This window comes from Elephantulus edwardii, unplaced genomic scaffold (genome assembly GCF_000299155.1).
Source record: "Elephantulus edwardii isolate Elephantulus edwardi_28Jun2011 unplaced genomic scaffold, EleEdw1.0 scaffold00138, whole genome shotgun sequence".
Classification (NCBI taxonomy): domain Eukaryota; kingdom Metazoa; phylum Chordata; class Mammalia; order Macroscelidea; family Macroscelididae; genus Elephantulus; species Elephantulus edwardii.
In genome coordinates, this window is record NW_006399888.1 from 688931 (window position 1) to 701434 (window position 12504).

General features: G+C 48.8%; 1 protein-coding gene across 1 annotated transcript in view; it reads right to left on the reverse strand.

Annotated features, from left to right (window-relative positions):
• Positions 1–1655: 1655 nt before the first annotated feature.
• Positions 1656–12504, reverse strand: part of LOC102863409 (chromosome unknown open reading frame, human C20orf194) — a 153637-nt gene continuing 142788 nt past the window's right edge. Inside the window, exons 31-37 of the mRNA XM_006894257.1 lie at positions 11598–11684; positions 8789–8895; positions 8196–8270; positions 4885–5090; positions 3653–3718; positions 2308–2401; positions 1656–1768 (exon numbers count right to left, since the gene is read on the reverse strand). Coding sequence (XP_006894319.1) covers positions 1656–1768; positions 2308–2401; positions 3653–3718; positions 4885–5090; positions 8196–8270; positions 8789–8895; positions 11598–11684 — 748 coding nt within the window. The remainder of the gene's footprint in view (positions 1769–2307; positions 2402–3652; positions 3719–4884; positions 5091–8195; positions 8271–8788; positions 8896–11597; positions 11685–12504) is intronic.

Here is a 12504-nt window from a genome sequence, read left to right on the forward strand (position 1 = left end):
TGCACTTAAAACCTACATATAAGTTATTGATTCTCAAGCAGAGGCAAGCCTACTGTTGACCCCAGCATCCGGCCAGCCGGATATGGGGGCTCCCAGACTTGGGCATCACAGATGGGCCCTCACAGCTAGAGGCTTATGGAGACAGGGCTGGAGCACAAGGACCTTTCAGAAGCCTTTTTTTAAAAAAAATTCCTCTTTTTAAGATGCAAGATTTCTTACTCAGTGGAACTTGGACTTCTGTCCATTTGGCTTCAAATATAAATTATTTCTTTCTACTCAGCACTGAGCAGCCCTTGACAATGGCCTTATTACTTCCTCGTCGCAGGCTTCAGAATGACCAGGCCATGTGCTCCTCCTGCCTGTCTCTCCCCTGAACCAGGGGTCTTCGTTAGAACCCCTCTATATTACTGGGAACTCTTTGCTGGTTTCAACTATGTGCTTTTTCCTAAGGCATGCAGAAATTACGTGAAATTCAGACAGCATTTACAATCCAGGCAGCTGGCGTGCGGAAGTCCTCCAAGACATCACCTGAATATCAGCGCCTGCGACCTTTCTCCCCCCATGAACTACAGAGGTCTGGAGGGGGCACACATGGGACTTTTCTTCAGCTTTGTGGTCAGTGGAAAATGAAGCCACTGGAAGGAATTCTAACCTGGACATTGAAATTCACAATTCCTGGTCCTCAGGAGCCAGACAAGCCCCGGGCCAGAACAATACCTGGAGGGGGGAATGGGTTTCCTGGAGTCTGTGTCTGGAAGCCAGGTCTCTCTCTCCCTGCAAGGCCGATGGAAGGGCTGGGCCTGGAGGCTGAACCTTCTTCAAGGAAACCCCACAAAAGGCTCAGACTCCTGAGCCCAAGACTCACCAGGAGGGTCCCTCCACAGTGAGGCACAGTGTCTACAGGGAAACCTGAGCTCTTGTTCCTGACTTGGGGAAACCAGAATAATGGGACCAGACCAGCCGAAGAACCAATCACAATGGCATCTGGATGTATCAACTCGGTGGCCTATTTCTGGAAAGCTACGTGCCTTTCTCCTCAGTTTAGTCCATAAAGGAAATCCCCTCAATTCAGAACAAGCTGTTGATATCAACCAAACTCCTGGCTCTGTGGGGTGGGCTGGGCAGGGCTTGTCCTGCTCTCCACAGGTCTGGGCCCAGGGCCAGCTCCTTCAATGGACGAGGCCTAAGCAGAGGAGACAGGCACTCTCGTGGGGATGCAGGCTTTCCTGGGGCAGTGGCTGAGACCCGAGGCCTACCATGGCCTGGTCTTCCATGTAAGGCCAGATTCTGGGCAACCAGGGTCCCTTCTGAGCCCCAGCAGATCCTTCGGGGAATCCAAATGCTTCTACCCACCCTCACACAATGCCTCAATAGCCCAAAGGAGACATTGCTATTAGACACCCAGTAGTCCCGGAGTGGGAGTTCCACAGGCAGAGAGGACCCTGTCTGTCCATCTTCCCGCACCATCCCCCACCCCCAATGATCCAAGTGATGCTCTTCGGAGCTGTATAGAGAATAAAGACAACATCCACTCAGGTCAGCACACACAGAACAGGGGCCGCCCTCCAGGGAGGAGCCTCCAGGAGGGCTGGGATCACGACAGCCGCCATCAGTGTCCAGGACAGACACCACGGGCCATGCGGGCGAGCTGTCCTCTAGGACCTCTGCTCGAACAGGTCGTGGAATTCCTGCTGCTCCAACTCCCGGTTGTACTTCTCGATTTCTCGGTTGGCTTCTTCCACGTAGTCATTCATGAACTGGTCCATGACTGGCACCTCATTAAGGAAGACAGCCTGCGCCCTGAGGAGTCCACCCCGGACTAGTAGGGACTGTGGTAGGTGAGGCAGGGATGCTACATTCTGGAGCTGGCTTGCACCATGGGCTGGGACGGGTTCTTTATACAGTGACAACATCACAGCTATAAAGAATGTGGCCAGAAAGAGGGGGTACTGGAAGAGGGTCCTGAAGGAGGTTTCATTAGCACAAGGCAGCACTTCACGCCTCATGTTTGTAAGCTATTGATCTGTATGTAATTGATCTTAATGTAATCAGGCAATTCCAACCCCTAAATGATGACCCAATGACTACAGGCTCTGAATGTCAACTCCCCGAGTCCGGGGATGGGTCCTGTCACACCTCAGTGCTACACTTCAGCTACTTCTCACTCAGCACATGCAGCCGCAGCCGAGTCACGTTACAGTAATCACTGAATGAAGGAGAAACCCATCACTAAGGATTTACACCTGCCTGAGGACAGGCTTGACACATCCCTAGTCTCCACACAGGGACCAAGCACTTCAAGGATACGTGGGTGAAAATCTGTCTTGTCACCAAAGAAGTTGACAAACTGAGTTCCGTTATAAAAGTAGCCAGCAGGTAGGGGGTCCAGGTGACGTTTCACCTGTAGGAGAAGAGTCCTGTTAGCATTACCTGACCGCTTTCTATCCTTCATTCACTCATTAGGAAAGAAATAAACCATCCAATCTATTACCCCACAAGACAGTCCAAGACGCCCTGGGGAAGGTCACAAAGTGCCACAGCAGCCCCAGGGGAACTCTGGCAGCACGGTCCACAGGGAGCTGTGCTGCTAATCCAAAGGCTGTACATCTCTGGTGGTTTGAATCCACCAGCAGCTTCAGGAGAGAAAGAAAGAAGGCCAGTCTCTTCCCACTCCCAGTGCAATATACAGCCTCGGAGAGGGTCACTATGGATCTGAACAGACCCACACAGCAAAGCTGATCAGGGCGAGCAATGACTGATAGAGGTCCCCGCCTCTGAGAAGAGGATGCTGGGAGTTCTTAACGGGATCATGCTTTGCTGTGCATGGTGGGTCTGGTTGTAACACACACTTCGTTGTCTGTCTCCCTTTCCATGTACTCTCATTTCCCTACTTCCTCACCACTGTCCCCCAGCATCACCTCCCCAAACAACCACCTACGCTCAAGGGCTGCTTTGAGGGGAACACACATTGCACTGACTACTCCCCCCGAAATGACCACATTTCCCTCCCCAGGAGCCCACAGAAGGCAAGGCCTGGCACACAGGGTTATCTATGCCCTGAAGGTGCTAGACATGCCATCCATTCATTCTGTGCAATCCACTCATCATTTGGGACTGGTGACAGTCCATCCTGGGTGCTGGACAGTGTCCCTTTTGGCCTTCACCCCTCAGCCCCACAGGAAAGGCTGTAGTATGAGTGGAGGGCCTGGGGCAGAGGCTGGAGCCCACAGAGGTGGGAAGGGCTCATCTTCCTCACTTCAGGATCCCACAACCTTCCATGGGCAACTCTGAGATCTAGACAGTATTTTCCTGGAGCCCTCAGAGGCTTATTTGTGACTTGTCTGGAACAGAGGGACTGGATAAACAAAGGCCTTCTGCAGCCCTCAGACAGGGTGAGAGAGCAGGGCCCACAGGGTGACATCACTGCTTCCTCGACAGGCAGCGGTCCTCTGTGATCTCACACACAGGCCACGAGAGAGGCTGCTCCACCCGCCTCCCTCACTGGAGCTGCCAGTCACTGAGCTGCCCTCTGGCTAGAGCAATGCCTGACTCCCAGCATGCCCTGCAACACAGCCCGCTCACACAGGGCCCTGAAGGTGGAGTGACACAGGCCGGGCAGGGCAGCCTGGGGCCTGAGGGGCAGGGCACTCACGTGGATGCTCCTGATTTCCTGCTGCGTCAGCATCCCCCTGGTCTTCAGAGCTCGCCTCTGAGGTTTCTGTACAGAGATAAGGGGTCAGGGCCCAAAGGGCAATGGGGTGACTGGAGTGGCTGGAGTCCTGGGCTCTGGGACCTGCTCTTCACTAAGAGTCCGGTAGGGGAGAAAGCACAAGGACGTTCCTGGCCCAGACACAGCACCCTGCTGCCCCGCCCGTGGGATGGCTACCTCCCCACCACCAAGCCAGAGTGCTGGGCAGGGAGCAGAGGCCTGTGCTTTTGGCAAAGGCCAATCTCTGCCTCTCCTTAGGTTCTCACTCCCCAGTCCCACTTCCAACAGGCAGAGAGACAAAGGGCCAACCCCAGCTTCCCACAGGCAAGCACCCTCAGGAAATCACCCAGGTGACTGTGAAGAGACCCAGCGGCAGGCAATTGTGCACTTACAGCAAAGCCAGGCCTCGGCCAGATCTACACCCAGAGGTCCTGGAGCAGCTAAACCCTGAGCTCTGCTTACAGCCTGGGCCGCTGAAGGACAGTCTTGACAGCCTGAAGACTCTCCCTCCTCGGCTCCAGGGCCGCAGGGCTTAATACTATCCATACTCAAGAGTCTTGATTTGCAAACAGCTCTAAAATTTTCTCTGTTATTTCTTTCTAAATTTAAGGAGATGTGGGGCTCAACATAGGTGAGCCTGGCAGGGTGGCACAGAACAGAGGGAGTTGCATTGCTAATTCAACGGCCATGGTCCTGCAGCGGTTCGAATCCACCAGCAGCTCCATGGGTGAAGGATGAACAGTCTCCTCCCATGTGGTCAACAGGCTTGGAAATCCAATGGAGGGTCAGCCAAGAGTCAGTTCCAACTTGACGGCAGTGAGTGAGTAAGAAAGACAATGTGGGTTTGGAACACCAGGTAGTTCCAAGGTCTACATGAATATGTATGCAATCTAGGTCTTAGTTAAACCACGTGATGACTGCAGTCTGCCCGAGAAGGGGTATTGGAAACAGCTATAAGAGTCTGGGCTCACCACTCGGTGGACAGCAAACCCCAGCTGCCTGAAGTCCGTCCCCAGTGATTTCCCTCCACTCTCCAAACATCTCTGAAAGTGCCAGTTACACGTGTTGGCGTCAATCAGTGCGGAGGTACGGGAGCAGCAGTGGAGGCGGGGGTCTGTCTCAAGGCGTGCTGGTCACCTCTGCACCAGGTCTGCCTGGCCTCTGGGAGACACTACCTGCTTCGCGCACTGCCGCAGCCAGTCCTTGACGCTGTCTTCCTTCAGGGAGCAGCCGATGAACACAAGGTAGTACTCCTGCTGCCCACCGCTGTCCTGAGGTGTGCTTCTGGAGTCAGGTGGTGGAGTGGGTCCCTCCAACACCGGCACGATGCTTAAAGAATTGGCTAGAGTGTTGTGGCAGACCTCCATCGTCCTCTCAGAGTCTGCAGAGAGAACACCCGTCACTGAGGCCCTGGCTCCACGTAACAAGGTGGCATTAAGACTGTACCGTGGCTGGCAAAATGGGGACAAATTCATGAGATGGATACTGGAGATAGGACTGATAGGGCTGGTGGCCTGAGGGAAGAGGGAAACCAGCTTCCAGCTGGGCTGACTTGGATAATAAGGTGGATACTCTAAAAACCCAGAAAGGGGATGCAAGACGAAAAAAGGCTTTAGGTGGAGGAAGAAGAGGGCTTTGACTTTGTACCTGTGACATCTGAAAGACAAAGATGGGCATGCTGTTGGAGAGGGGCCAGTCTTTGGAAAAAGACATGTGTCGAAAGGCGGAGGGTCAGCGAAAGAGAGGGTGACCCTCAATGAGATGGACTGACATGGTGACTGTAACAATGAGCTCAAATATATCAGATGGTGAGGATGGCACAGGACAGGGCAGAGTTCAGATCTGCTGGTCACAGATTCACTGTGGATCTAGATTAGATATCACCTAACAACAACAAGATCAGAATGGGAGACGCCCTTGTGGTCATTAGAAGGAGGGGGCTACCCACGTAGGAGAGGCAGAGGAAGGTAAATGAAGATCCACTTGGTGGCTGGTAAAGGAGAGTCTCAGGCAGAGGCCTGGGAGGAAGGACAGGTGTCATGGGAGGAGGCTACATCAACTGGGCAAATGCTGGGGAGTCACACGGGCCAGAAGGTTTTAACAGCGTTCACAGCCTCAGTCACGGATGGACAAGCCAGTGACTGAAGACTGCGGAGAAGGGCAAGGTCCTCCAGAAGTCAGGATGACAAAGGGATCCTGAGTGAAAGCTATTAACCTTCAATGAGAAGACGTCAATAGTGGGCAAAGCGCAGAGAACTATTTTTCTAGTTACGGTCTTAGAATGCCCACCAAATAACTGGCTGAAGTGTGCAAAGCTCTTGCTTTGAGAGCTTACTATACAAATAAGGTAGAGAGTTTACTATACAAATAAGGTGACTATGGTTTACCAAGGGGGATTGGTCAGTTCTGTCATCCTGCTAGCATTATAAAGGTTAACCTGTGTTCATAGCAGTGTTATTTACACTAGCAAGAAAATGTAAATAACCCAAATGCCCAGTAACAAAATGAATGGCCTGAGAACTTACGGTACATTCACACAATGGAGTACTATACAGTACTAAGAAGCAATGATTTTGTAAAATTCTATATAACATGTGAGAGTCTAGAAAGCATTACGCTGAGTGAAAGAATTCAGTCTCGTAAGGACAAAACTGCATAGGACTATTATTGTAAAGAAAAGGACAATTAGAAAGATGCAAATTAAAATCCAAAACGGAAAAAAATAAGTCCAAAAGGGAGGGGGAGTGGCACAGGGAGACAGAGAGTGGGGAGGGGAGGAAATCACTAGGTTGACAGAGTTTGGTGGGCAGGGTACATGTGAGGGAATTATGAAAGATCCAACGGAGGCCTGAAAAGCTGGGGTAAGAGTAGTCATAGATCAATAGTGATTAAATTCATAAAACACAATGTACACGAGTGAATGTAGGAATGCATAGAATGCAATATGCATGAGTGTATACAAATTTTGCATGTAAACCAATATAAAATAAAAATAAAGTGGAAAGATTAAAAATGTTAACCAACAGAGGTTGCGGGAAACCTCACTAACATCAAGACGAATCTGGAGCAGAGAATCAGACTGGGCCAAGAAGCAAGGGCTCAGAGCTGAGAATGTTCTAGATCCCAAAAGAAAAGACAAATCTGAAGATGGTGAGAGACAGTGGGCAGGGTGGGTGGTGGTGGTGGTGGTGGTGGTGATGTGCGCGCGTGTGTGCTGCCTGGCCCACAAGTGAGGCCTGAGTGCCTTAGCACAAGGCTTGCCAGTGGAGTAAAAAGAGTTGTCAAATTTGTTCACGCAGGGGCCACCACAGAGGATCCTATTTAGGTGTCCTTATGCAGGGTAAAGCCAGACACCAGTGGAGCCAAGACACTTAAAACACTTCCTTGTACAGAGCAAGAGACGCCTAAGAGTGCCCTGAGCAGGGGCTGCATGCCTCCCACCTTGGACAGTGGGTAATGGGGTTGTGAGACACCCATGCAGGCAGGGGTAGCGTGGTGAGAACCAGAGGCCATGGCCTGGGGAATCCTGTGTGGGGATCTTCCTGCCAGCAAGGGAGGGCACCACCGTGAGGCCTAGTGGCAGTGGGGTGGTAGCTGGAGGCAAGAGTTATTAACCTTGGTGTTCCAGCCCATCACTGTAAGAACAGACATGGGGGATTTGGGAAGGAATATTGTCCAACATATTTTTAGTAATAATAATGGGTATCACTTTGCCAAGACTGTGTATCATGTGGCTTGCTTCTATGGGTGAATGTAGCACCCACAGAATAACTGATGCTCACGGGCACATATGTTTCATTGCTAGCAGCCTGATCGGTGCCTGGAAGTTTGAGGCACAATTTGTCTACATATACAATAGAGACAGGTAAGTTTATACTGGGGGTTTAAATATTGACGAAAAAGTGCCTCAGGACCGTAACACATGATGTATCTTTGCCCCAGAATATTCCTTTCCTTGACATGACCAATTCCTATTTGTTCTGAGGCCTTTTCTGACTCTTGCTAATAGCTTAGACTGCGATGAGCTATTAGGTCACAAGGACCACAGGTATCGAAGGCTCCTCCAGGCCTAGTGGACACCAGAGAGAAAGCAAAGAGAGAAGACAGGATGAGTGGAGCTCAGCAGTGTGGTAACTCCTCAGAAAGAAGCCACAGGTGGTTCAACATGGGAGGGGTATGAGTCTTTGGAACAAGGAAATCAAGGAGAGGCCTTGGGCAGGTCACCTAGGGGAAGAGGTACAGGCCCTCCACTGTGGAACAGGAAGACTGGAGAAAGGAGCCTTTGGTTCAGAGTTGAGAATGGAAGACCCCACAGTGTAAAGATCCTAGGAGGAGGGTTTCTGAGACAAGAGTCTGCGGAACATGCATGGGGGCTGTAAACTGAGAAGGTTCTCAATCTTTCAGAAGGTAGGGGTGGAAATTCATAGAGTGTGGGGTGGGGATGATATCTGAGCAGTGCTCTCAAATCCAACGTTCCCCCCCTTACCTGAAAACTTCACTTTGCCCAAGATATGGTAGATGTTTCCAGAGAAGGGACTCGGCTTGATGGAGGCCTGAATTGCTGGTGAAAGAAGAGGACAGAGTTGTGACCCACCTGGTGGCAGAGGCCAAGTTCAGGGCAGCACAGGTGGGAGGGTTAGGGCCTGGGAGAGACCTCACTCAGGGCCCAAGGTTCACGTGCCTCCTGTTCCTCACTAAGGGCTCTGCTACTGCTCCCAGGGGTGTGGAGAGGCTGCTGGGGGTGGGGGGGGAACAAAATTGAGCGACCACCCAAGAAAGAGAAGCAGGGACTCCTGGGTCCTCAAATCCCTCTGCTCACTTTTTTTTTAAAATTTGTTTTATTTTTTGTGTGTGTACCGTCAAATCAGATCTGACAGGTACAGGAGGAGATTGCCCCTCCTTTTCCGGCAGAGCATCTGGTGGATTCGAACCACGTATCTCTGGGATTGCAGTGCACCTCTGCTCACTTTTGGAATGAAATGGGGAGGAAAAGAGCCAGGTGGAAATGGTGCCAGAAAGCAGAGGTACTCTGGGGCGCCCCTTCACTATGGTCAGGGTTGTGTCACAGCCAAGACTTACCTTTGCATTTGGCCACAAAGCGAGTCTTCTCTAAGGGCCGACCAAACCAGACGCAGATCTGAACCATTAGCGGAAAGACCGATCCAGAATCAAATATACCTTCATACCTTAGAAGAGTTAAGAAGTTATAAGGACAAGTAATAAAGGCTTTAAGTGTTATTATACACTACTGTGTTATGAATAGAGCTCTGGTGCATTAGAGGTAAGGAACTGCACTACTGATGCAAAGGTATGTGGTTCAAATCCACCAGTTGCTCTGTGGGAAAAAGATGGGCAATCTCCTCCTACGTGATTTACTGCCCCTGAAAACCTGCTGGGGGGTCAGCTGTGGATCAGTTTTGACTCAATAGTAAAGAACAACAACAACAACAACAACATGAATGAACCTATCATTTATCTTATAATAGTTGAGCTTCCCCCTGTTGAATGTATATCTATCTCTTTCATCTCCAGATTGTCTATCTCCGTTAGAGCAGGGTTTTCCTAGGAAGGAGGCCTTATCTCTCAGCCAAGAAGTTTCTAGAAGTCAAAGCCCTCAGCCTCCTCTGAAGCCTGCTAGATGCTCCCTGAGACTGGGGTCCTTCCTGAACATCAGAAGATGATGAGAGGATAGTGTAAGGAGCTCCCATCAACCCCCATCACGCATTTACAGTATGGAACCATCATTCCTTCTTCTGTTGAATTATCTGAGATGAATCCTCATGATTAGAAACCCTGGGCAGGGGGTGGAGGGGAGAAGAAGGAAAAGTGTGAGCACCTCGGAGAGAATAACTGACTCTGTTTCTAGAGCGGTGCTGCTATTATGTCCCCTGGAGTCAGAACTGACTCAAAGCTGAGCCTCCAGCAGGTTTTCAGAAGCATTAAATCACACGGAGGAAGACTGTCCATCTTTCTCTAGAGGAGCAAGTCGTGGATTTGAACCATGTAACTTTGGGGTGGGTATGCAACTCCTTACCACTAAGCTACTAGCTGTTTCCAGAGCAGACATAATTTTCTCAGCAATAAGCATTATAGTTTAAAAAATGCATTTCAGGGGAGCTCTGGTCGCCTAGTGGCAAGGACCTGAACTACAATCCCAGAGGCGCATGGTTCGAATCCACCAGATGCTCTGCCGGAGAAGGAGGGACAATCTCCTCCTGTACCAGTCAGATCTGATTTGACGGTACACACACACAAAAATAAAAAAAGGAGAAAAAAATGCATTTAATAGGTATTAACTGAAACAATACGACACAATTTACATTTCTGATTATTACTGGCACTGAACTCTGTTACCATGATTATTATTTATATTTGCTCTTAAATAAACTTTATTCATATCTATACTTTTCTCAAATATCTAAATAAATTTCCCCAAATTAACTATTAACTAACCCAAATTAGCTATTACCCCAGGCACTTCTGATACAAAAATTTTTCTGTAGTCTACTTTATTTTCTTATTAGTTTCTTTTGTTTATGGGCTGTCCTGAGCTTGGCCTCAACTCCCTGAGGGTAACAGCTGTCCTCTTCCTTCACCACCAGTTCTTGTCCACAAAGCACCATGGTTTTGAATTTTATAACAATGAATTTTATCTCTTCTTCTTTGTGGTCTCTTTAAAGTAAGGTAGTAGCATAACAGCACAGTGACTCTATGAACTTTGATCTATTCTGTGCCATCCTTACAATCATATCATTAATTTCTTCAGACATAAGGACCCACTTAGCTACTATTTAAGCAGGTGTGACATGAGGTTCCTTCTAGAAATATTTCTGAAAATCTGTGAGTTTTTAATTTTAGCTCCCAAAAGTGGTGGGTAAAGGGATAGTATGAAGTGGAGAGGCCTTGGGGGAGTGAGTAAGGTTAACTAAGACAATCTATATAAATATGAGAGATAATGCTGGCAAGTATTTAATCACTGTGGTCTATTAAACTTTCAACAGAGCAGAAATTAAGTGATTCATTCTATACCGTGGGTTGCAGCCAGATAAGATGGATCCGAAAGCCAGCTCTTTCATTTACAAGCTGCATGACTATGGACAAGTCAATTTAACCCCCTGCTACTTCAGTTACTTTCTTTATAAAATGAGGAAAACAATTCACTCCACCTCACAGACTTGGCATGAGGATTAAGGCAGGTAATGTCCTTAAATATCTTTCTCTCAGGAGGCCAGCGCTCTGGAACTGCACTGTCCAACATACACTGCTTTTGCCAAGTGTGGTCATTAGGCACTTGAAACGTGCCTTATATGCCTGAAAGACTGGATTTTTAGCTCTGTCTGTATTACCTGAAATAGTCCCACGTGCCTGGTGGCTAGAGTGCAGTCTGAGCACAATGCCCAGCACACAGACACTGGCCCGCTCAAGCCTTCCTGGTCCTTAGCACTACTACAGAGCATTTAGAATTCTTTCTTCTGGAGGGAGATTCACAGGCTGTGAGGGGTCTGCAGAGAGGAAACGTCCCCTGGGTCACACCACCAGGGGACCTGAGAGGACTGAGGGTCCTTCTCCTTCACCTGGACACTTACCCCTCTTGTGCTCTCTGCCTGCCACCTCAGTTTCAGTACCGGTTAGACGGCACTAGGCTACGGCTGTGCTTGGAGCCTAAAGGGCAACTCCCTAAATCTCCACAATCCAGGGAGGCTCCCAGCTTGGAGGCCAAGATGTGGAACAAAAGGTTCCTGCAAGGCTGGTGGCTGTACAGGGCAGGCCAGTCTACCTACTGCTATGAGTCACCTGTGTACAGAACACCTGGTATTTTCCTTTTCCACAAGAGATAAAATGCTGGATTTACAAGAAATCTTAACTATTTTTCAATAATGATACTTACCAGCCAGGGTACATTAAATATCGAGCTCGGAGCATCTGAGGGCTGGAAAAACTATTTTCTGAGAGAATCAGCTCAATGTCCTCATTCCTTTGAAAATACACAGACAAGATCTAGGTTAAATTAGGACCAGCAATATTAACTTGCACATTTTTTTGGTATAACCCCAGGAATTATTTTATTTAACTTGCACATTTTTGTATCCCATCCACCCCCATACACATACACACCCACAGCCACATGTACACAAGCACACAGGTGCGTGCTTTTTCCTGCTGCACTTTTGAAACTTACATAGGGATCATGACATTTTACCCCTAAATACTTCAACACAGGGTATTCTCTTTACAGACTCTCAACGCTGTTATTACCCTCCAGAAATTTAATGTCACAGAACAGCAGCTCCAGCTACTCGTTTTTGGATGATCTTCAGTAGAATCTTGCTTGCATGTGAAATCAATGACACTGTTCTGTAGTTCTCAAAAATGGCAATGCCATGAAAGATAAGAAAGGGTAGAGGAATGGTTCCAGAATAAATATTGCCAATTCCGTGTGTGCTCTTCATTGATGATTTTTTTTTTTATTAGACTGTTGCTTCTCGCAACGTGAACATGCGTGCAGATCTCTCGGGGATCTTGTTGAAATGAGAGTTCTGACTCAGCAGGTCTAGATTGGAACCTGAGAGTTTGCATTTCTGACAAGCTCCCGAGTAGCTGGAGCTGCTGTTCTGTGACATTAAATTTCTGGAGGGTAATAACAGCGTTGAGAGTCTGTAAAGAGAATACCCTGTGTTGAAGTATTTAGGGGTAAAATGTCATGATCCCTATGTAAGTTTCAAAAGTGCAGCAGGTGACCCAACTGAGTGTGGAAACTACAGAACAGTGTCATTGATTTCACATGCAAGCAAGAT